The sequence below is a fragment of the Hevea brasiliensis genome, chromosome 18 (genome assembly GCF_030052815.1).
Source record: "Hevea brasiliensis isolate MT/VB/25A 57/8 chromosome 18, ASM3005281v1, whole genome shotgun sequence".
In the NCBI taxonomy this organism is placed as follows: domain Eukaryota; kingdom Viridiplantae; phylum Streptophyta; class Magnoliopsida; order Malpighiales; family Euphorbiaceae; genus Hevea; species Hevea brasiliensis.
This window is the reverse complement of record NC_079510.1, coordinates 50,884,406-50,910,763: the sequence shown is the minus strand read 5'-3', so window position 1 is coordinate 50,910,763 and position 26,358 is coordinate 50,884,406. Positions and strand designations below refer to the sequence as shown.

At 33.7% G+C, this 26,358-nt stretch overlaps 1 protein-coding gene, 1 non-coding gene and 1 pseudogene across 2 annotated transcripts; 2 read left to right on the top strand and 1 right to left on the bottom strand.

Annotated features, from left to right (window-relative positions):
• Window positions 1-1,451: 1,451 nt before the first annotated feature.
• LOC110650707 (cysteine-rich receptor-like protein kinase 44) lies at window positions 1,452-5,041 on the top strand. Its single transcript, XM_058140829.1, is given in 8 exon segments — window positions 1,452-2,346; window positions 2,553-2,615; window positions 3,068-3,184; window positions 3,263-3,447; window positions 3,610-3,820; window positions 3,918-4,155; window positions 4,388-4,538; window positions 4,633-5,041. Coding segments are annotated over 8 exon segments (2,040 nt in total). The 5' UTR covers window positions 1,452-1,574; the 3' UTR covers window positions 4,936-5,041.
• An 835-nt stretch (window positions 5,042-5,876) lies between these two features.
• Window positions 5,877-7,256, bottom strand: LOC110649886 (SNF1-related protein kinase catalytic subunit alpha KIN10-like; annotated as a pseudogene).
• Window positions 7,257-20,695: 13,439 nt separating this feature from the next.
• LOC131176158 (small nucleolar RNA R71) lies at window positions 20,696-20,802 on the top strand. Its single transcript, XR_009146283.1, has one exon. It is a non-coding gene; the product is annotated as a small nucleolar RNA R71 (small nucleolar RNA).
• Window positions 20,803-26,358: the final 5,556 nt, after the last annotated feature.

Below are 26,358 nucleotides of genomic sequence, written 5' to 3'. Positions count from 1 at the left end.
AAATAGGTCTAAAATATAAATTATAACTCCATAATTTATATCTATAATAATGTATAATTAATAATATATATATAGCATCATGAATGAAGCAAACTTGTGAAAGTAATAAAAATATTTTTAAAATATCCATAAATTAATTTAAAAAGGCTTTGCTCTATAAATTATGATATTTCCAAAAATTTATATAAAACCTTATGTTAATGACAAAAAAGTTCATCTATAATGAGATAAAAAAAAAATATAATTTAATTTAGAATTTAAAATTTTGTATGGGTATATTTTCTTGACATCTTTTTAATATTTTTTAGGAAATCAAAGAATTAGTTATAATGTTTAATGTTATAGTGAAAAATTTTGAATTTTTAAAGAAAAGAAAAATATATAATATCATTATTGATATGTCTAATCAAATTATTTCATGATAAATATATTAATATGTATCGAAATTTGAATTAATATACAAATTTTAAAGATATGTAATTATCATATTTAAGGCTCTGTTTATTTCATAAAATATAATTTATATGTGAAAAATATTTTTATAAATAATATTTTTTAAGATAAAAATATTTTCTATTGTTTGACGTATGCCTAATGCTTTATGTCATTATTTACAAAATCTATCAAGTCAAGTATTGTGAAAATTAGAAGTCATTTTCCTTTATTTTTAAGTTATGTTTCTTTATTCAATAATTTATTTTCTTTCGACTAATAACTTATTTTTCTTTGATTAAATTTCTTAAACGTTCCCAAACACAAAAAAATAAGGAAACTATGTTTCTTCAAATAAAAAGAGCTTAAGAAAAAAAAAATCAACTTTCTCCTTCTCAAAAGAAAATTTTAGAATAAAATTGAAATTCTTAATCATATATATAATTAAAGCCAATAATTGATTTATTGAAAATTAAATAATAAAAAAAAGTAAAAATTGTTTAAGATTATATAAAAAATTGTTTAAGATTATATAATTTATACATGTTGCTGGTGAGCTGCTGCTGCCAGAGAGAATATGATGACTTGAAAATTAATTTAGTAAGAGAGTAGATATTTTACTTCTTGCATTAAATTTCCTTTGTATGTCCATTATATAAAATTTTAATATTTTTTACACTCATATATACACAGGTATATTTTTTAATAAATTATAAAAAATAAAATTTCTATTTATGTGAATGAAAAAAAAAATTATTTCCGAATATGTAATAATATTTCAATTTTTTCTAGTTGCTTAGAAATTTCAATTAGAAAGAGAAAAGATTTGCTATGTCATTGTATTCTTTCTCGAATCCTAACAACTATCACGCTCATATTTCTTTCCATTGATTATTCAGAGGTTACATTTTTTTTCCCGTTGATTTGGACTTTTGCCTGATGAATGAAGAGTGATGATGGGATATCTTAGTCAATTTTCCAATTTGGAAACTTTCCTCTACTAGGTTACGTGGTGTAGAATCTTAGTTATAAAATGATATGGCAACTGCAAGAAGAGAATTCATTGCAGCCCTCACTCGTAAGACGTTGGAAAACATTCATTATTGAAAGAGCAATAATAGGCGATTTGTTCACCAGAATAAATGCAATCTTTCGCATTATCCATGACTATAATTCTGCTCGTCTTGCTAAACATTATAATTAACATCGAGGCACAGATCACTTCCCTCTATCATTGGTGCCCAAACACATCCACTTTCACCAAAAGTAGCATCTACCGGTCCAATCTAGAGCAACTCCTCTCTTCTCTTTCTTCAAACGCGATCCGCAGCAATGGCTTCTATAACGCTTCTATTGGGCAGGACCCCAATGACGTCTATGGCCTCTTTCTTTGCCGAGGTGATTTAAGCTCTGACGTCTGTCAAAATTGTGTGACTTTTGCAGTTCAAGAGATCATTCAACTTTGTCCCACCAACAAAGTGGCGGTAGTATGGTACGACGAATGTTTCCTACGTTACTCAAACCAGTCCATCTTCTCTATTCTGGCTACAACACCTATTATATTCATGTGGAATTCGCAGAATACAACAGATCGTTTATACAATGATAGCCGATTGGTGGCCACTATTAGTGACACAGCTTCTAAGGCCGCATTTGCCTCGCCAAGTTCTAAACTAAAGTATGCAATCGGAGAATATCAAGCCAGTCCATCTTCTGAAATACTTTACAGTCTTTCACAATGCACACCAGATCTCTCTAGCTATGATTGTTATCAATGTCTTCAACAAGGCATCGGGCGATTGCCGGGTTTTAGCACTGGAAGGAGAGGAGCAAGAGTCCTCTTTCCAAGCTGTAATATTCGTTATGAATTTTACCAATTCTATAATAAGACGCCTGTAATTCCTTCTCCAAAAGGCAAGTATATTTGTACAACTTGGTCACGAGTCAATACAGAAAATAGGATTAGTTGTTCGATATCTTATGCCTATGTTGCTTTCTATTTTCTTATTTAATTGTTGATTCAATAAAGTTTATACTTCTAATACACAAGCCAAAGTGTATCTAAGCACTAAGAATCTCAATTGCTAGCTCACTTATATAACTCTTCCCATTTTATGCAGACCCTAGAGCTCCAAGACAGTCACCTTCACCATCCAAAGACAACAAGACAGGAGGGGCTGATGGTTAGTATCTGAATTTGACACTCAATGGCAGGGCAAGGAAATTATAAGATGCAACCGAAATACTCATTCACTTATAATTGTGGATCCATTCCTCATGATTGGTGGAAGGCTCCACATTTATGTGAATATATGAATCATTAACCGTTATTTCAGAAAGAATACTAAATTTTGAGAAATTATTTAGTGCACTACATGCATATGCACTATAACCCACAATAACATGAGTGGCACATTTTATAATTCATGGAAAAATTATTTTTTCTAGGAGTATGTGATACACCATATTTTAATACACTGGCTATATATTATAATTTGCCCCGAATTTTTCATTTTTCGATTGTAAAGAACTTGACAAAACCATAAGCTTTCATGTTTCTATGCAAATTAAAAAAAAAAAAAGACTTTTTGCATTTTTACATAAAAACAAATTCAATATTGTGTTTGAGGAGCAGGGGGAAGAAAGAAAGCAACGTTGATTAAAGTCGGGTCAAGTCTATCTGCAATTTTAGGGATATTGCTGTTCAGTTGTTGCACTTATACGCTGTGGAAAAGGAAGAGTAAGAAAAAAGGTGCATATATAATTCCTGATATTGCAACTAATCAATAATTATAATGCATGTTCTGAGGTCTGTTGAAAAATGTACTAGAGTGGAAGGAAAATATCCAAGAGCTTCAATCACTTGTCTTTGGTCGAGAAACCATTGGAGATGATGACCAGAAGGTTCAATCAAATGATTTCCATTTGATCCGCTTAGATATCTTGCATAAAGCTACAGAACATTTTTCTGAAGAAAATAAACTTGGACAAGGCGGGTATGGCCCAGTCTACAAGGTAATCATAGTTTTGAGCTTAATACCTCCAATGATGCAGAGACCATGTGATTGCTAGCTACAATAATAGGAAAATTAAACAATTCTCAAAGGATAAATAACCATTCAATACATATTTTGTTTTCTGTACTTGTATATTTCATAACTTTAGAGATACTTCCAGGGTACATTAGAAGATGGCAAAGAAATTGCAGTCAAAAGGCTCTCAAGAACTTCTGGTCAGGGACTTCAGGAATTCATGAATGAAGTTACTTTAATTGCAAAATTGCAACATAGAAATCTTGTTAGACTCGTAGGATGCTGCCTGGAAAAATGTGAGAAGTTACTCGTCTATGAGTACATGCCCAACAAAAGCCTTGATTTCTTTCTCTTTGGTAGCACTCTTAGACTCAAACTACCTACTAATTTATATTGAGGTGAGGGGGCAAAAAATGGAACTAGTTTGAACCTTTTCTTATTGATCTTTTGCAGATTCAAACAAGGATGTTCAACTTGATTGGCAAAGACGTCTTAGCACTATTAATGGAGTTGCCAGAGGCCTCTTGTATCTACACGAAGATTCTCGTCTTAGGATTATTCACAGAGACCTAAAAACCAGCAATATTTTGCTCGACTATGATATGAATCCAAAGATTTCAGACTTTGGAATGGCAAGGATTTTTGGTGAAAATCAAAGTGAAGCTAATACAAATAGAGTTGTTGGAACATAGTAAGTGTGATTACCTATCTTACTGCTGCAATCATAAACACTATTCTTTAAATATATTCCATTCTACATTACCCATTAGATGTTATCCTTCTCTCCTATCCAATGACCTCTTTTGATACAGGATGTTGGGCTTGGACTAATTATCCTCCTTATCCCATTGATGTGGGACAAGGTGTTAAATTATATCCATATGATAACACTGCCATTTTTTTATATATATAAATTTAAACAGTGGATATATGGCTCCAGAGTACGCAATGGAATGATTATTTTCTATAAAATCTGATGTTTTCAGTTTTGAAGTCATCCTATTAGAGATAATCAGTGGAAAAAAGAACAACGGCTTTCATTTTTCAGAAAAGGGTGAAAGCCTCCTAACTTTTGTACGTATTTTGTCCCTTCACTTATATGTTTTTGAAGGTAGAGTTGGAGCAAAGAATTGTCTGATTCTAATTTAGGACTTATATATCATTTCAGGCATGGAAACTTTGGTCCAAGAATCAAGGATTGGAGCTGATGGACCCATTAATTGAGGGGTCAAGTGTTGCGTCCGAGGTGCTGAAATGCATTCACATTGGATTGTTGTGTGTGCAAGAAGATCCAGCAGACAGACCCACTATGTCATCTGTTGTTGTTATGTTGGCAAGTGATCATATTACGCTTCCTCAACCCACACAACCTGCATTTTCTGTAGGTCGAATTGCGGCAAGATTAGCTTCCTCAAATCAGAAAGTTTGCTCTGTTAATCAAGTAACTCTTTCAAATATATCCCCACGATGATGGTGTGATTGTGATGTAATTCTATAGATGCTATTAAATTTTTATCCCAGTTCTGTTTCTCAGTTATCAATAATAAGAACATATAGATTTCCTTTGGTTCATGGAACACATGATCCATGATCTCTCTTCTCACAAGCAAGCAGGGGCTTGTGGACTTGAAATTTTACATGATCCATCCTAAGAGCACTTTTACAAACGAGGGGTTTCATTTGAAGTTGGATTATTCATGAACTATGCTTTGGTTGGGCTTACTGTACGGCTCATACTTTGGAGTCCTAGCGGGACGAAAAGGTCAAATTCAAAGATAGGAACGGCAATGGAGCGGATTAGGGGCGAGGATCGCTCCTTCCATCTCCGCCTCACAGGAATTCAGGATTGGGACAGGCATTTTCGGCCGGGGTGCAGTGCGAGGCGAGGTGGATTTCTAAGTGGAGAATTTTTTCTTTTTATTTTTTTGTTTTAATTTATTAGTATGTAATATAAATTTATTTATTAAAAAATAAAATATAATTAGAAATGTAAATTTTAATAATATATTTATATATTTTGTGAAAATTATAATATTTAAATATATAAAATATAAAAATAAATTATTTTTTAATAAAAAATAATAATATATCATCGTGCAGACGAGTTATGGAGTTTTGGGGCAAGGAAAAGGTCTTTCCATTCTCACTTCCCACAAATCAGTGTCAGGGTGGAATTGAAAAAAATTAATCGAATTCAATTTCGAGCTATTGAAAGACAATGATCTTTGGATCCTAATAGAAGTGTATTGACTACATATTTCTCAAATCACACATAAAACTACATCATCCTGTTTGAAATTGGACCGCTTATAGTTCAACATTAAAATCTAATCGAAATTAATTAAATTTAAAATAATTAAAATTAAATTGGAATTGGACTGCAGAAGCAAACGTTTCTTTTCTTTTCTCCTCCTAAACAACTCGAAACAGTGAAAAGAAAGTTGCACAAGGTCCAAAAAAGCGAAATTGTGATCCGTTTAACCTTGGCGCAGCAAGCAAGTGGCCTTTCTTAGAAATTCTGCAAAGCTGAACTTCAAACTTCACCATAATCGATGACTTTATGACATTATTAATTAGAAAAAGCAAAGGATTATTATCCATTTGTTTGTGTTTAACAGGAATCCTGGCAATCCACCTGCAATGTATATTGTATTGTCTAATTTTCTCCCAACACAGGTTCAGTTCTTGCAGAACTTTAAGAACTTCTTTCATTACTTCATCAGGGTTGGCTTCAGATTGAAATTTCACGCCGCATTTATTCCTATCTGGAGCCAGTAACTTTAAACCCAATCCTGGAAAATTGGTTATCCAAGAGCAAGTGGTACGCAAAGTAGCATCGTTTTCTATCTTGCTGCAAAGAGATTCAATTAGCTGATTCCGCTCGAATCCCATTATGACCACCTTATTAAGAATTTCTTCATCAATGTTTCCAGCTCCAGGCATAGTAAACGGAACGGATGCAGCTATATAACATGGGATACATGCTTGGAACCATAAGTGCTGACGAATTTCAGGAGTGGTGATTCTCTTTGTTGGATCAACCACAATTATCTTTGAGATCAGATCTCTTGGTCCAGGTGATAAATTGCTTGGAAGGACGTATTTCCCAATTTTAACTTTCCTGCGAAGATCGCCAAAGTCACCTTCAAAAGGAAGTCTGCAACAGAGAATAGCATACAATACAATACCACAGCTCTATACATCCACTTCAAGGCCATACGGTTTCCCAGAATCAACCTCAGGAGCAGCATAGCTCGGGCTACCACAACTTGTCTTTAGTAACTGACCATGTTCAGTTATATTGCTCAATCCAAAATCAGCAATCTTCACATTGCACTCAGAATCCAAAAGCAGATTGTCAGGCTTAAGTTCTCTATGAACAATGTTGTTCTGGTGACAGTACCCAACGGCAGAAATAATCTATTGAAAAAATTTACGTGCCTCGCCTTCTTCTAGCTTAACCTTCTGCACAATATGTTTAAAAAGATCCCCAGATTTTGCAAACTTCATGACAACATATATAGAAGTTGGCGTTTCCATGACCTTGTAAAGTCGTATAGTGTGAGGATGCACAAGCAATCTCATGATATTAATTACTCTTGTTACTTTTTCTTCCATACCCATTTCTTTTATCTTGTCACGCTTAAATATTTTGATGGCAACTTCTTGACGAGTCGGTACATGCTCTGCAAGTTTCACCTTGCCGAAGGACCCAATTCCAAGAGTCTTACTAATCTTGTAATTCGTAAGAAACATATCATCACTGCTATTTCCTCGCGAAGAACCATCCATTCTTTGGAGATTTTGAGTTTTACACCCCAGAGAAAGTACCCTATTTTTAAAAAACTAGAGACAAATTGATGTGCAACCAAACATGGAAGAAAATTTTACAAGGAAGCAAAACCTTTACAAAAATAGGAAAATCTTGAAGAATTGAAAGGATTGACAAGAAAATACGTGGAACTGACTGTATTTGCGAAGCAAAACAGATATGGCAAGTGGGGAAACCAGACCTACTTGAAAAAGGAAAATAAACAAAACCTGCCCAGCCTGGACCCGCATTGACCAACGGTGACCTTAACTTGGAAGCTCCCTTAGTTAACAGGCTCTCTCTTTACTTTCGATGGGCTGTTTTATGAGTCAACAAATCAAGCAGACAGGCCCACCATACCCATAAACTGTTGCACTAAGCTACGCCGATTAGTAAATGAGCCACCCGGTAGACCCTGCCATCCGCCAGATAAGAATTTTCCACCCATGAATCAAGAATTTTAAATTATTTCTCTTTTTTTTATCTGACTTGGATTGACTATTTAGCCAAAAGCTTGACTTTAACTCTCAACATTCGCTTTTTTTTTTTTTTTTTTGGTATTAATCGGATAATTTTATTCTTTATTACAAAATATTTTAAGTATTATATATTTGATTAATGAATATTTATAATGTACTACAGGTATTATAATTTTTTTTTTAAACCGAAACAGAGGTTATGTAATTGAAATAAACAAGGACAATTCCACGGTTCAAAGCTCACTACACAGAGAAAGTTTCAAAGTTTAGACCAATGCAAACCAAGGCCCAAACTAAGACAAAGTAAAGCCAAACCCAAACCACCGTGAACCCTAAGCCAACTGGGTAAAGGATTAAAAGTATATTCTGGATTCAGTGTATTTAATATAAATAATTTTAAAAATATTATTCAATAAAATCAAATCTTAATTAATACAATAAGAAAATTCTCATTCTTATCAACTCAAAGTAAATCTGTTGAATTATGACTCATCTATGCATACTTTAATATCTGATTAGTGTCATAACTTAATCTTTATTTTCTATAAAGCATGGTAGCCTGGTGGTTAATCAAGTAGGATAATCTTGTTCTAATTCTGATTTGAAGTCTTGTACTAGTATGATGACTAAATATTATCTCTGTTTAGAATTGTAATGAGAGGCGACAATGAATTGTCCTATTATTCAGCCTATTAGATATCATTTCGAACTCAATAATAAGTCTCTTCTTATAAAGTTAGATTAAATCGAGGACGATCAACCTGTAACTTTGGACCTCGAACCTAAAGAAGCTATAACCGTTATATTCGGAAGGCCCTCATTTTTTCTTGACAAAACTTAATCCTTCTTTCACGTCTTTTTCTTTTTGCCTGCCTTAATTTTCTACCCATGCTTATGGAATTATAATTTTATTTAGAAATTTTGAATACTTCATTAAAAAGGATTCAGAGGTCAGAACGGTCATCAATACAAAGACTATGCATTCTCACGACTACAACTAAATTGAAGTGGCTTCACTTGCTTTATTCAATTATTTCTAGAAAATTTCTTAAAATTTAAAAATATATAAATACAATTTTATACAATTATTATTATTCATATAATATAAATTGGCACTTTGACCCTTGGTCAAAAGAGGGATTTAAAAAAAAAAAGAAAAACTCTTTCTATTATTACCTTTGCACGAAGGAAAGCAAAATTGGAAGTATCCTTTATTTAGCTCAAGTCTTGCACGTAGCAGAGTGACGGACGTTGTTGGCGTTATTACTTCCATTCCATACGCAACAATGCCAACAATAAATTGTTGGGTGCACCTAGGGACGCTGTCAGATTAAGCGTTAATTGAAACCAAACGGACAGTTTTGATCTTAGAAGTTGGAGATTTGGGATCCAATAGAAAGGTTTTCTCGGTTCTGATCTTGATTTTAATATTGATTCAGTTTTACTTCATTTAATCAATTTTGATCAGATTTTTTTTTTTAACAAATTACTTTTAAAAAATGGAAATTTTATTTTTTGATTTGAGATCAAATCAAACCAATCAAAATCAATCCAATTTGTTCTCAATCCAATTCAAAATGATTTTGATTAAGTAAGAATTTTGATCGATTCTATTGATTCAATTTTGTTACAATTTGATTTCAAGCATTAACTATAACTATGCTTAAGAGGGTGTTCATCCTAGTATAGAAACTAATCAAATTAACATATAAATTAAAAAAAAAATTAAATTAACTTATTTATTTATAACAATTTTTAATTATACATAAAAGTTAGAAAAACCAACTTCTCATTTTAATATTTATAATTACTATAATTATAAATAAGTATATCAAACATATCAACCACTTATTAATCACTTATGTGTAAGTATTTTTATTAAATAAGTAATTTCTTTAAATATTAAATATTTATAAATTTAAATTAATTTAAACACTAAACTAATTTTAATAAGGTAAGTTAAACATCTTATAAGTACATCTACTAATAAGATTATAGTGAGGTCTTTTACAAATTATAAAGATAAATAAATTTTGTATTTATGTAAATAAAATAATATCACTTTAAGTGTATCAAATAATTTATAGTAATTAATCAATTAGTATATTCTAATTAACCAATATCTTGACCTTAAGTAAATAATGAGGAAAGTGTGAAGTTGGAATTCAATATCTTAAAAAAAAAAAAAAATGTTTATAAACTCACAATTCATCCACGATAATACCCTGATGCGTCCCAACCGCAAGTGCACGGGTCGTACAAGTAGTATAGAAAAATATCGATCCCACGAGGAGTTGTGTTAATGATTGAATTTTCGATATAAAAGTTGACTAAATTGAAGTATTTATGAGATTAAAATGATGAATTAATGGGTAATGGAGTATGAAATCTAAATGTGCAAAATTAATATTCTATTCAAAAATGTATTAATTAAACTAAAATTGCATCAAATAGAAATAAGCAAGTTCAGATATGGCAATATTTAAATTGGCAAATGATTAAATTCGATTAGAAATTAACAATGGTAAAAAGATGATTCCGGAGTTCGGGGTTTCATATTCGAGCTATTTTGGGATTTTAAATTGGTTGTCCAATCTTATGAAACTTATGAGTTTTAAGGAGATTAATTCTTAAATCCTTTGAATTCCCTTTCGAGTGAGACAAAGAGTGCCTTAATCAAACTAATCCTACTTTCGTGGAGTTAGAATTAATTAAGACCCATTAAGTTCCTTAATTAATCTGTGAATCCTCTTAATCCTTAGCCTATTTCTAGGTCTAAGTTACTTATGTTCATTTTCATGATTATCTATCACAAGGCCTTCTCCTTTCGGTGCTTCAACCATGGATTAAGAACATTACTCAATGGGATCCTACATTAAGCATGTCATTAAGCATACAAGAAATGAATAAAACTCATTAAGACCACAAAATATGGATTACCCAATCAAAATCCACAAAATATCTCAAATATTACAACCCTTACTCCAGAATCAAAAGTAAACTACTCACTATCCATAATGCTTACAAGCTATGATGAGTTTAAATGGAAATAAAGCTTTAATCTAAGCTAAGAAGTAAGAAATTAAACACTAGAAATGTGGAAAAATGTAAAGGAAGGAAGAAATCTGCAAATCTTGGTTAAAAATGGTGTGGAAGGTGAAAATGACTCCTCAAATTCTGCTTAGCCTCCTCCTTTCTTTCTTTGCTCCTTGCCTTTTTTCTAAAATGAGAAAATGGGACTATATATAGCATTTTTCTGACATGGAGCCCTAAAATAGTATGTTCTAGGAGGAATACATTAAGGGAATCTTCTGACTCATTAATGAACTCTTTATGGGATCGCATAAGTGGGTGCATAAGTTATCGATCCCTTATGCGATTTTACTGTTCTGGGTCACTTATGCGAAGCTGCATGACTTGGTGCATAGGTTATGCACAATTTCGTGAATCTGCATAAGGGAGGTGAGAATGTGCATAAGCTATGCAGTCTCCTTATGCACATTTCGGCTGGTTCTGGAACAGTGTTCTTCCTCCTTATGCAGAACTGCATAGCTTATGCGGCAAGTTATGCACAGTTTGGTCTATGCATATTTTAGCTTGAAAACTTGCTTTTGGCATCTTTTTGCTGTAGAAGACACTCCTCAATGGCAAAATTCTCTTTAGTCCTTCAAAAACACCATTTTTCCTACAAAACAAAGCAAAAATTACAAATTAATCCAAAGTTGACAATTATGGAAAACTAACTAAATAACTAATGAAATTAGCTAAAAATGACTAATAACCAAATAAAATGATTGTGAAATTAGACCTAAATGACTATGCAAAATATGTGCATCAAATACCCCCAAACTCAAGCTTTTGCTTGTCCTCAAGCAAACTTTAAAATGTGATGCAAAGTTTTTAGGGGTGCCTTATCCAAAGAGTTATGAAAATTACCAATTAAAGTAACTTAACACACCTTTAGCCATACCAACAATCCATATACCCATCCCTCAAAATGCAAAGAATCTAATGCTTATCCAAGCTTTCACCGCTTAGCCATCAAGTCAATTATCATTCAAAATCCCCAAACCAACTAATCAAAATAGAGAGTCATGCTCAAAAGGAATTCTAGAACAATCAATAGTCAAAGTGTCTCCATATGGAATGATGGAATTGAATGAATGAATGACTAATTTCCCAATCCCATAGGCAAATTCCCTACTCCTATCTCCACTAATGTGGCTAGTACCATCAAGAGATCAAAGGTCTTTTTAGGGATGTAATGGGGCCATGGGGTTCTGATATGGTGTGTCCGCAAGTGCACGGGTCACAGTAGTATAGTTTTAAAAATTGATATCGATCCCACAGGGAATTGTGCTTAAATTGAAAATAAAAGTATAAGCAAATTAGAATGACAAAAATTAAAAGATATTAAAAATAAAATCTAAAAATTAAAATTAAGACAAAAATTAAAGATGTAAAATGAAATTTGGAATTAAAATTGGTATTTGAGGAATTAAAACTAGATCAATCAATTAACTAAAATTAATTAAACTAGATTACCCAAAAATTAATTTGAAATATCTATTTATGAAATTGAGAGGAATTAAATCTAAATTCAATAAAAATAAAAATAAAGTGATTATAGAAATTGGATTTAAATTGGATTTAAATTTAAATTGCTATTTATGAGGTTTGGAGGATTTATATCTAATTTCAATGAAAAATAAATTGATTCTAGAGATTGGATTTTCAATATTGTTTGCATGTGATTTTTCCCTAATTTAGCCAAACACATGAGAATTGCAATTTTGAGGGAAATCAATTCTTAAATTTTTGAAACCTTTTTCAAGCATCTCAAAATTGGTTTTCATTAAATCAAACCCTGTTTTCACGGTATTTCAAATCTAACAAAAACCCAATTAATGCTCTAATTGATTTTTGGAAAGTTCCCCTTAATCTTCTTAGCTTATTTCTAACACCAAGAAAATAAAGTTTATTGCAAGATTATCCATCCCCAATATTCACTTTTCAGTCCATCTATTAAGGATTAAAACTTAACTTAATGAGGGCCCATTCATCAAGCAAGGAAATAAGCACACAAGCAATAAATCAAAATATAACAATCTTCATTTAAATGGCTAAATCAGTTCAAAACCACAAAACAAATCAATATTTACAAACCCATCTCTAGAATCTCAATAAACTACTCACAAATCATTGTTTAAAGACAAATCCAAATGAAGAAATGAATAAATAATGGAAATGTAAACTAAAGGGTAGAAAACCCAAGAAATCTGCAGGATCTCTGCGAGAAAAGTGCGTAAACTTGATCCTTGTCTTTGGAAGAAGATGCAGAAAGTGCTCCCTTCTCTCTTTCTAATCTTGCCAAAAATGCCTCCCTTGCTCTCTATGGAAAGAAAGTGATAAAGGGCACTGTATATAGGCAAGGGGACTGTTCTAGAATGGGTAAAAGGGGGACGGATCCAGAGAAAGTGAGGTAAAAGGTCGAGTAACGGAAATGCCACGTCAAAAATTTTCCAGTAAAAACGACATAAGCCGAGTCAGTTGTGTCGCGGGTTGTGTCGCTCTCGGCGTGAATATCTGACGATCGACACAACCTGCGACATGAGCTAATTCGGTTGTGCTGCAGGTTGTGTCGCTCTCGGCCATTTTTTTTTTTTTTTTTTCAACTTCAAAATTTTTGCAATTCGATTTTAATCTCCTCCAAATGGCTACTCTGATCAAAATACATCAAATTTCTCCAGATTTAACCTACAAAACAAATAAATTCCAAAAATTAAACTAAGAAATGTGAAAATTGTAAAATTGACTAAATATATACTAATATCTAAAATAATAGCTATGAATAAGGGTAAATTATGTGCAAAAATTACTCCTAAATGATGATATAAAATGCATGCATCAAATTCCCCCATACTCAAACTCTTGCTTGTCCTCAAGCAAAATTTCATTAAAACTCATTTGGAAGGGAATAGAATCAGTCTTTGAAAACACAAAAATCACAAATCCAAACTACCAACTTACCTCTAGCCACCAACATTCCAAATTCCCACCAGCAAAAGCACAAAGAATGAAGCAAGCACTCTCAACTATTACAGAATAGCTAAGAATTAACCAATCAACCCAAGCAACAAATACCAACCAGCTACAAGAGTCAATTGTGCCAAAACAAACCTAAATGAAATAAATAGCCAATGTGTCTCAAATAGATAGTGAGTAATGTATGGAAGATTATATTGCCAAACCCATATGCAAGCATAAAAGATCTAACTCTACTAATGTAACAAGCATTTTTCAAAGAATCATTAGGTCTTTTTAAGGGTTGTAATGGGGTCTAATAGGGTAAGATTGTGGTTAACAAAGAAAGGGAATAAGGTAAACAAAATATGAGAATAATATTAATCATGAAACTCAAAGTGCATCCATTTTTTTTTTTTTTTTTTATTTTTTATTTTTTTTATGAAGTCAAGAGGAAAGAAATTCACAATGAATCTCAAGTGCTTATCACAATGATTATACAAAGGGACTACTTTTGATGCTTATTTATTTTATTTTATTTTGATTTTGTATGTGTCCCTGTTTCATGTCACACCCAAAATTATCTTTGGGATATTTTGGTGACCTTTTCAACTTTTCACAATTACTCTAGCACTTTTCAAGATGTTTCAATCCTCCGAATTTTTTTTTTTTTTATTTTTTTTTTATTTTTTATTTTATGCACTTAATTGCTAAAATATTATTCTCATAGATAGGTGGTAGTGTTTAGGTTTTATGGCTAGGTAAATGATTTGGGTTCCAAAGAAATTAGGGAATTAAGGTTCAAGGGGGTTTGCAAGGGTTAAAATGAAATTAAGGTAGGTTAAGGCTAAATGCGAGGTTTAAAATATGAAGAAATGCCTAAATCATATTCTTATCAAATGCAAGTTAAAAATTTCGCTTTGAAAGATCTAAGATGCTTGTTCTAGGAATGGTGAGACGACAAGGACCATTTTCTTCCTTAAAGGCTTATCCAGACACTCAAAATTCAAAATAACTAATCAGAATCTGCATACCTAGATGAATGTATTAATTTTCAGCTATTAAGTAAGAGAAAGAATAATGCTTAAGACTTTGTACCCAGCTGGAACTTTCATTCCACTAACCATCTAAAGGCAAGTTGGATTGCTTGAATAAGTGGCTTATGGAATTCAAAGACTGGTTTAAAAATCCAAAAATTGTGAATGAATGAATGAAATGCATGAGTGTATAAATGTATAGTCAACCTATATGCAACTAAGTACTAAGTATATATGAAGCTATATGCAGTGTATATATGTGAATATGTACAAGTATGAAGTAATGAGTGTGTCACTATATGCAAATGAAAAAGGAAAAATAATTTTTGCAAGAAAAAATAATTTTTGCAAAAAATTTACCCTCTCCCCCATACTCAGAATGAACATTGTCCTCAATGTTAAAAGATTGCAAGGAATGAGATAATTTGGCTATATGTGCATAAAGAATTATTACCCTGTTGCATAAGCGATAGCACAACTTGTGTTGAAAGTGACACAAGCTGAGATAAGAAGTGTTACCTCATTGAAGTGCAGCCAATTTAATTAGATAAAATTTGGACAGCTGCTGCACTCATTGCAAAAGAAACAGTGCAATGGAATCCATTAAATCAATTAAACTCAAAAAGTTGAAATAGGAAGTTAAGCGCAAAAATATAGCCATCAAGTGTAAATTCCGAAGGAGCATATCAAAGCAAGTGAGCAATGTACTAAAGACATAAAAGAAAAATGTATTTTATGAGGAAAAAAAAACTGAATAAGTAAATGGTTCAAGTAAAGGAAAAACAACACAAGCAGAATATTAACTAAACAAGTTAAAAACACTAATGAATTAAGCAACTAAAATAAAGACATGAAATGTTTTTTTTTTTTTTTTTTTTTTTTTTTAATGCTCATTTGCTTGCAATGCATTGTATCCCATCTGCACAAGGAAATTAGAACAATGTTAAACTCTGAATAAGGAGTATAGAAAAAAAACTTAAAACAAATGAAAGAAAAATTGGGAGTTATGCACAAAAATGCTAAGTTTAGGTCTTTAGCTTGACCATACTTACTCAAAATTTTATGGAGAATGAGAAAGATAGCAAGTTGCTATTTTCTCAATTGGCTCACCAGCTAAATAATGCCTCAACCTTTGTCCATTTACCTTGAAATTACCAGATTTTTCACCAAAAATTTCCACAGCACCATGAGGTAAAACTTTCACAATTTTGAATGGACCTGACCACCTTGATTTTAATTTTCCTGGAAAAAATTTTAACCTTGAATTGAATAAGAGAACCAAATCTCCTTCTTTAAAGTCCTTTTTCTTGATATGCTTATCATGCCATTTTTTAGTTCTTTCTTTATAGATCCTAGCATTTTCATAAGCATCAAGTCTCAATTCTTCTAACTCATCAAGTTGCAAAAGTCTTTTATGTCCAGCAGCTTGTAAATCAAAATTGATTGCTCTAATGGCCCAATAAGCTTTGTGTTCTAACTCTACGGGCAAATGGCATGATTTCCCAAAAACTAACCTATAAGGTGTAGTTCCTATGGGGGTTTTAAATGCTGTTCTATATGCCCAAAGAGTGTCATCTAATTTAAGGGACCAATCTATTCTGGACTTATTGTGATTTTCTCCAAGATTTGCTTGATTTCTCTATTTGTGATTTCTACTTGGCCATTTGTTTGAGGGTGATATGGTGTGGCAATCCTATGCTTTACCCCATATTTTCTCATCAATTTTTCAAATTGGTGGTTACAAAAATGGCTACCACCATCACTAATTATGGCACGTGGGGCACCAAACCTGGTTAAAACAAATTTTTTTAGAAATTTCACCACAACTTTTGCATCATTGGTAGGTGTAGCAATAGCTTCTACCCATTTAGATACATAGTCCACCCCTACCAAGATATATTTATTTCCATAAGAAGATGGAAATGGCCCCATAAAATCAATTCCCCACACATCAAACAATTCAACTTCTAATATGGATTGTTGGGGCATCTCATCTCTCTTGGAAATGTTGCCTACCCTTTGGCACCTATCACACCTGCTTACAAAGTTTCTCACATGTTTAAACATATTAAGCCAATAGAAACCTGATGTCAAGACCTTTTCAACAGTTTTTGAGATACTAAAATGACCACCATATTCAGAGGAATGACAATGGTAAATAACATCATTTATTTCTTCCTCTGGTATACATCTCCTAATTATTCCATCATTACATCTCCTAAACAAAAGAGGTTCTTCCCAAGAATAAAATTTAACATCATGCAAGAATCTTTTCTTTTGCTGCCAAGACAAATCAGGTGGCAAGACACCACAAGACAAGAAATTCACAATATCAGCAAACCATGGAAGTGCAGAATTCAACATATACAACTGCTCATTCATGAAAAATTCATCAATTGGCACAATTTCATCATCTTTATTTTCAGTTTTTATCCTAGAAAGGTGATCAGCCACCACATTCTCAACACCCTTTTTATCTCTTATTTCCAAATCAAATTCTTGAAGTAACAATATCCATCTAATCAACCTAGATTTAGCTTCTTTCTTGCTCATTAAATACTTTATTGCTGCATGATCAGTGAAAACAATTACCTTTGAGTTGACCAAATAAGAACGAAATTTATTGAGTGCAAATACTACCGCAAGGAACTCCTTTTCAGTTGTGGCATAATTAACTTGGGCTTCATCAAGGGTTCGGCTTGCATAGTAAATGGCATAAGATTTTCTATCTTTTCGCCAAGGCGGCTCAACAAGAAACTCGCTTGCATCACACATGATTTCGAATGGCAAAGTCCAATCGGGGTTGCATGATAGAGCCTTGTTAATGCCGTCTTTAACCTGCAAAAAGCAACCATACAATCTTGATTAAAATCAAATTTAACATTATGATTCAAAAGATTTGTTAAGGGTTTAGCAAGTTTAGAAAAATCCTGAATAAATCGCCGGTAAAACCCGGCATGTCCAAGAAAACTCCGCACTCCTTTAACAGTAGTTGGAGGGGGCATTTTTTCAATAATTTCTATTTTGGCTCTATCCACTTCAATTCCCCTTTTTGAGATCAAATGCCCTAAAACGATTCCTTCTTGGACCATAAAGTGGCATTTCTCCCAATTCAATACCAAATCATTATCAGCACACCTCTGCAAAATTTTAGACAAATTAGTCAAGCATGAATCAAAATTAGTACCATAAACTGAAAAGTCATCCATGAAGACCTCCATAATTTCTTCAATAAAATCAGAAAAAATGGCCATCATGCACCTTTGAAATGTGCCAGGCGCATTACACAATCCGAATGGCATCCTTCGATAGGCAAAGGTGCCATAGGGACAGGTAAAGGTAGTTTTTTCTTGGTCATCAGGATGTATTGGAATTTGAAAGAAACCAGAATATCCATCTAAGTAACAAAAGAATGAATGCTTGGCTAATCTCTCTAACATTTGATCCATAAAAGGAAGGGGAAAATGGTCTTTTCTTGTGGCATTGTTCAACTTCCTATAGTCTATGCACATTCTCCAACTCGTAATGATTCTAGTGGGTATCAATTCATTATTCTCATTTTTAACAACTGTCACCCCACCTTTTTTTGGTACAACATGCACAGGACTAACCCACTCACTGTCAGAAATAGGGTAAATAATTCCAGCAGCTAGTAATTTTAGGATTTCCTTTTTCACAACATCCTTCATTGTAGGATTCAATCTTCTTTGGTGTTCAATGGAAGGTTTACTATTTGGCTCAAGAAAAATCCTATGCATACAAACTGTTGGACTAATTCCCTTTATATCATCAATTGCATAACCCAAAACTCTTCTATATTCTCTCAAAACTCTCAACAATTTGTCAATCTCAATATCAGTCAAACATGCATTAATTATAACAGGATATGTTTCATTGGGTCCAAGAAAAGCATACCTGAGGTTGGAAGGAAGAGGTTTAAGATCTACCTTTGGGGCATCCTCTACCTTTAATGATGGTGGTTTGATCTCCAAATTTTGCACTCCTTCAAGTTGAAAAATTGTGGCTTCAGGATGTGGTGGAGAGCTCTCCAAGTGTTGTGCAAAAATAGCCATGTTGTGATTATCATCATCAATGCTCCCACCATGGACTAAGCAATTTTCAAGTGGGTCTTGTGGATAGCTTTGTCTGAAATGCTCTTGAACAATCTCATCAATAATGTCTACCCGCAAACAAGACTCAACTTCTTCATGTTTCCTTTTCATGGCTGGATTGATGTTGAATATCATTTGATCATCTCCCACTCTAAGTGTCAATTGCTCACCCTTTACATCAATTAATGCACCAGCTGTTGCCAAAAAGGGTCTTCCCAATAAGATAGGAACTTTTGTGTCTTCTTCCATATCTAAAATGATAAAATCCACCGGAATGTAGAATTTCCCAACCTTGATAGGCACATTTTCAAGAATGCCTTCCGGATACTTAATTGAACGGTCAGCTAATGAAAGATACATGTTTGTGGGCTTCAATTCTCCCATATTCAACTTCTCATATATTGAAAGAGGCATTAGGCTGACGCTAGCTCCAAGGTCACATAAGGCATTTGCCACACAATTATCACCAATATGACAAGGAATGGAAAACACACCCGGATCTTTGAGTTTGGGAGGTAACTTCTTCTGGATTATAGCACTGCATTGCTCTCCCAAGTTGATGGTGTCATAATCTTCTAGCCTTCTCTTGTTGGAAAGAATCTCCTTCAAAAACTTGGCATAACTTGGCATTTGGGATAGTGCCTCAGTGAATGGCACATTGATATACAACTTCTTTAGCACTTCAAGGAATTTGCCAAATTGTTTGTCTAGTTTATGCTTGATGAATCTTTGAGGGTAGGGAAGGGTGGGTTTGTAAGGTTCAGGTGGGATGTATGATTTCTCTCCTTCATCTTGCTCACTTTTGCTTTCTTCTTCTTTTTCATTTTTCTTGCTCTCAACTGAATTTTCTTCTTTTGTGCTCTCTTTTTCTTCTCTCTTGTTTTCACTTTCTTGACCAACTTTTTTACCACTTCTCAAGGTCACCAACTTACATTGTTCATGAGGGTTTTGTGGTTGGCTAGGTAGTTTCCCATAGGAATTGCTTCCTGATGAGCTTGCTTGTTGCGCCAATTGAGTCTCCAACATGCGGTTGTGGACTTGTAATTGATCCATGGTTTGTCTCATGTGTTGCATTTCTTCCTCCAATTTGCTATTCATCTTGCTTTGTTCAGCAAAAAATTTCTCCATCATGTTCTCCAAAGATGGCTTCGGTTCATGGGATGGAAGGGATTGTTGTGCTCTTGCTTGATATCCAGGTGGTGGTTGTCTTGTGGGCTGAAATTGAGGCTGAAATTGAGGCTTGTTCTGCTGCATAAACTGCTGGTTATGAGCATGATTTGAGCTTTGGCCTTGTTGAGCAAAAGTTGCTTGTGGTCTCCATGTTGAGTTGTTCATATTAAAATAAGAATTTCCCATAGGTTTTTGTTGATAACCTCCTGCATAAGCAGCTTGCTCTTGCAAATAATCATCACCATAAGAAGAATAATCAACTCCACAACTTTGAGTTCCATTTGTGAAGGCAACTTGTTGCATAGTTGTAGGAGTTGAGGTTGTTGCCTTTGTGCAAAAATCACTAAGAAGCTGAGTCAACTGATCAAATTTTGCATTCATGTAGTTAACTGAGTCAAGTTCATAGATCCCAGCTTTCTTTGGCTCAAGTGCTCTAGGATTTCCCCATAAATGGGTATTATGAGCAATCTTCTCTAATAGATCATAGCATTCTTCACTTGTCATTCTCATGAAATCTCCTCCTGCTTGTGAATCAATTGTGTTTCTTATGGCTGGAGTAACTCTGGTGTAGAAATTTTGAACAATCATCCATTTCGGTATTTCATGATGAGGACATTGCCTTTCAAGCTCCTTAAATCTCATCCAAGATTCATACAAAGTTTCATCATCTCTTGGTTTAAAAGCTACCATCAAATTCCTCAAATGAGTAGTTTTCCCAGGTGGGAAAAATTGAGATAGAAAAGCTTGAGATAGCTGCTCCCAAGTAGCTATAATAGCTTGTGGGAGTGAGTCATACCACTCCAATCTTTGAATCAGAAGAGAAAATGGAAATAAAGTGAGTCGAATCACTTCATCAGAAACTCCAGGCTGCCTTTGTGTGCCACATATCATTAAAAATTTCTTCAAATGAGAATGAGGATTTTCAAGTGGGGTACCTCCAAATTGTGAATTCTGAACCATTTGAATAAGACCAGTTTTTAATTCAAATTGATTAGCTCCAATAATAGGTCTGTTATCTCTCACATCAGTACATCTAGGAAAAGCATAGTCTAACATGGATCTTCTTTGAGGATCATTTTGATTAACCACAGCATTTTGCCCATTTTGCTCATTTCCTCCATTATCTCCTCCAATAGCTCTATTTTGATTCTCCATATTTTCTATTGTCTCCTCTTGCTCAAATATTTGTTGTTCTTCTTTTTCTGCTTCTTTTCTTCTCTTGAATTCCTTTTTGTTGGCTCGACAGAATTTTTCAATTTCTGGGTTGAACAACAATTCAGTGTCACTTGTGCTTTTCGATCGTCTCATAAACAAGAAAAGTACCTGAAAAACACAAGGAACAATAGTGAAAATAAAAGAAAATAAAAATTCTAATTAGCTTAAAACAATTAAAATCCAACTTAAAAACAAACAATTCCCCGGCCCCGGCGCCAAAAACTTGATACGGTGTCCGCAAGTGCACGGGTCACAGTAGTATAGTTTTAAAAATTGATATCGATCCCACAGGGAATTGTGCTTAAATTGAAAATAAAAGTATAAGCAAATTAGAATGACAAAAATTAAAAGATATTAAAAATAAAATCTAAAAATTAAAATTAAGACAAAAATTAAAGATGTAAAATGAAATTTGGAATTAAAATTGGTATTTGAGGAATTAAAACTAGATCAATCAATTAACTAAAATTAATTAAACTAGATTACCCAAAAATTAATTTGAAATATCTATTTATGAAATTGAGAGGAATTAAATCTAAATTCAATAAAAATAAAAATAAAGTGATTATAGAAATTGGATTTAAATTGGATTTAAATTTAAATTGCTATTTATGAGGTTTGGAGGATTTATATCTAATTTCAATGAAAAATAAATTGATTCTAGAGATTGGATTTTCAATATTGTTTGCATGTGATTTTTCCCTAATTTAGCCAAACACATGAGAATTGCAATTTTGAGGGAAATCAATTCTTAAATTTTTGAAACCTTTTTCAAGCATCTCAAAATTGGTTTTCATTAAATCAAACCCTGTTTTCACGGTATTTCAAATCTAACAAAAACCCAATTAATGCTCTAATTGATTTTTGGAAAGTTCCCCTTAATCTTCTTAGCTTATTTCTAACACCAAGAAAATAAAGTTTATTGCAAGATTATCCATCCCCAATATTCACTTTTCAGTCCATCTATTAAGGATTAAAACTTAACTTAATGAGGGCCCATTCATCAAGCAAGGAAATAAGCACACAAGCAATAAATCAAAATATAACAATCTTCATTTAAATGGCTAAATCAGTTCAAAACCACAAAACAAATCAATATTTACAAACCCATCTCTAGAATCTCAATAAACTACTCACAAATCATTGTTTAAAGACAAATCCAAATGAAGAAATGAATAAATAATGGAAATGTAAACTAAAAGGGGTAGAAAAACCCAGCAAATCTGCAGCAGGATCTCTGCAGAAAAGTGCAGAAACTTGATCCTTGCTGCTGCTGGAAGAAGATGCAGAAAGTGCTCCCTTCTCTCTTTCTAATCTTGCCAAAAATGCCTCCCTTGCTCTCTATGGAAAGAAAGTGATAAAGGGCACTGTATATAGGCAAGGGGACTGTTCTAGAATGGGTAAAGGGGAAGGATCCGAGAAAGTGAGGTAAAAGGTGGAGTAACGGAAATGCCACGTCAAAAATTTTCCAGTAAAAACGACATAAGCCGAGTCAGTTGTGTCGCGGGTTGTGTGTCGCTCGGCGCGAATATATGACGATCGACACAACCTGCGACATGAGCTAATTCGGTTGTGCTGCAGGTTGTGTCGCTCTCGGCCTTTTTGTTTTTTTTTTTTCAACTTCAAAATTTTTGCAATTCGATTTTAATCTCCTCCAAATGGCTACTCTGATCAAAATACATCAAATTTCTCCAGATTTAACCTACAAAACAAATAAATTCCAAAAATTAAACTAAGAAATGTGAAAATTGTAAAATTGACTAAATATATACTAATATCTAAAATAATAGCTATGAATAAGGGTAAATTATGTGCAAAAATTACTCCTAAATGATGATATAAAATGCATGCATCAGGTTCAAAATGAGGCTAAGAAGAAAGATGGGTAAAAGGATTCAAAGCATGAGAATATTTTCAATTTTGAAACATAAGGTACACTTTATTATATATTTTTTTCTTTTTCTCTTTTTTTTTTATATGTGGGAGAGAAGAATACACAATGAGGATTGTCAAGTGCTAGCATAGTTTACAAAACACATAAAAAATAGAGGGACATTTTTGATACTTTAACTTGTATTTTGCATTTTCTTTTGATGATTGTCCCTAAAATTGCCACCCCCAAACTCATTTCTTTTAATACTTTGGGTGGATTTCTTTCATTTTGAATGGCAATAGTGAAAAGCACATATACTAGCACTTTTACAAGATGACAAGCATTTCTTCTCCCTTTTATTGTATATATTTTTTTCTTTTTCTTTTTCTCTTTTTTTTTATGTACCTAATATTGTAAATAATTATTCTCATGAAAAGGGTTGTAGTGTTTGGTTCATTAGCTAGGTAGCAATAAGGGATTCAAGAAAAATTAGGGATAAAAAGGCTCAAAAGGGGTTTGCAAGGGTAATTTTAATTAGGAAAAGGGCCAAAGGTTTAAAATGAGAAGGTTTAAATCAAAGAATGCCTAATCATCTCTCTTTTCAAGTACAAGCTGGTATTTCGCCTTGAAAGGTTTAGAAAATTTGTTCTAGGATTGGTGAGACATCATTTGACTACCTTATATCCAATAATTCCCTCTAACACTTCCATCTCCAAATGACTAGTTGGGTGGCTTTTTGGCTAAGAAGATATAGGCAAGGGATAGACACTTCAAAACCTTGCACCTTTTAGGAACTTTCAATCCACAAACCCAACTAAAAGGTGAGTCAAATCACTCTCATAGGCACATTTTCAATACTCAAGGGATTTGGCAAAAGATTTTAATGCATGGTGTATGATTCCTAAAATGAGTAATGCATGAACTAAATGGAGTAAGCCTATTTGTATGCAATTTGTACAATTTCTAAGTGATGTATAATGTGTGTGTAAATGTGTAATGAATATGTATGTATGGATGTATATGTAAAATATTTACAATATATGTAAATGAAATGGGATGAGATGCTCTTATACTCAAAATGTGAAAAATAAAGCTAAAAATCAAAATGTGCACCCCCAAACTCAAAATTAGACATTGTCCTCAATGTCTCAAACAGTAGATATCCAAAACTCAAAGCAAATAATATTGACCAGGAATTGTAAAAATAAGAACAAAAAGAAAGAGTTACCTGGTATGAGAATTCAAGTTAAAGGGATGCATAAAAAGCTGCACAGGTTATGCAGAGTTAAGTGCTGTCCAGAACATGTGCATAGGTAAGGTGCATAAGCCATGCGGTGCTGCATAAGAGGCAATAGATGTTGCATAGGCTATGCAGGACAGTTGCATAAGGGAAATACAACCTGTGCAGTTCTGCAGAAATAGCAGAAAGGGTTGCACAGGCTATGCAAAGGTTATGCATGAGGAAATTCATAGCTGTGCAGTGTATACAAAAGTCATTGCATGGGAATTTGCAAGGTGAAATGTACAACCAGTAAAAGTATGGAAATATAGACAGAGTATGGGCAAATATGTACAAAAAGGCAATAAGTGCAATAAAAATCAAAGAAGACTAATGTAATAGCTATTCAATAAAACTTCAAAAGAAACAGGATTTAAAAGAAACTAATTTAGAACAAATCAACAAAATCCAAAACAAACTATAAATGTTTGAACATATTTACAAAGAAAAGGTCCTACAAGATTGAACAAAAGTAAACTAAACACTAATCTATGTCTATTGTTTTTCCTTTGTCCAAGGATGTTGCTAAGGAAGTGGTGGTCTTCAATCGAAATGATGGTGCAGGAGGAGGTGATGGAGGTGGGGGTGGCATGCCCAGAAAGATCATGAGTTGCTTCACCATCTCCTTCAGTTCTTTCTGTTTGTCCCTGGTTTCCATGACAAGGTCAAATAGTTGATCATGACGATCCTTTAGTGTATCAAGACCACTGTCAAGCTTCCTATCCACAAAGTAGATATCATCACTAAGCCTGTCAAGGTAGGTGAATAAGGCTTTAGTGTTGAATGGAGGAGGTGCTGTGGATGAGGTAGGTTCAGCTGTAGGAGGAATGGGCTGAGCAGAGGTAGCTGGAGTGTCCTGAGTAGGCTGAGGGGGTGGGGTAGGTGTAGTAGGGTGCTGTGGGACTGGTGTGAAAGGTTGGGTTTCTGGTTGTGCAATAGGCTCAGTTTCTGCTGCAGGGTGGCCAGTATCAAAATATGATAAATGGAACCCTGTTTTGGTTAAGTGTGCAGCATCAAAATAGGAAGTGTCCTCAAGTGCTGGGATTGAGTGCTCTGCAGGATTAAAGCCAAAATGCTTGGCTATGACAGTAATGAGTCCACCCAAAACAATGTCACCAATGGATTTGGTGGCAATATGCAGCACATGTTCGCAAAAGAAGTAACCTGGAGACACCCTAACTTTGTGAAATGCACACCATAACATAAATAGTTGATTTGCCTGACACCAGAACTAGTCCCTCTGCCCAATATGGTGCTAGCCATCAGCCTATGAATAAACCTAAGTGCAGGGTCAAGGATTTGGGATGTTTTGGACCTACCAGCAGAGAAGGTTTGAGGTTGGTTTGTTATGATTCTCCAAAATTGGGCAGGATTCCAGATGCCCTTATTGGCTACCTCTACTCCAGTGTGTGGTACTCTAAAGAACCCATCAATTGCAAAACCAAAAATGCCATGAAATTGGTCTAATGATAGTTCTCTATTTTGCCCCAAGCATCTAAATGTCATAATTGGCTTATGGTCTACATCATGCAAGTTGAGGGTAGCAGAGAATGAAGAAATAAACTCCAAGACTAGAATCGGATAAACTACCTCTTGCTTATACACAAATTCTGTCCAACCCATACCGTCAAGAAATGCAACTACATTGTCAAATAAACCCAAAGATTGTAGAGCATCAGCAGATATATACCTAGTAGGTTGTACCCTTCTATCTTTGAGTCTTTTGAAAGCAGCTTTTTGAATAGTATCAGGGAGAGGCCAGGGTAGCTTTGATACAAATGGGGTTGCTGAAATTGGCTTTTTGCTGGAAGAAGGTGTAGAGGCTGGAGCTTTTGGCTTTTTAGGAGGTGGTTCCGAAAATGGGGTGGGTGGTTCTTTGCGTTTGGACAGAGGA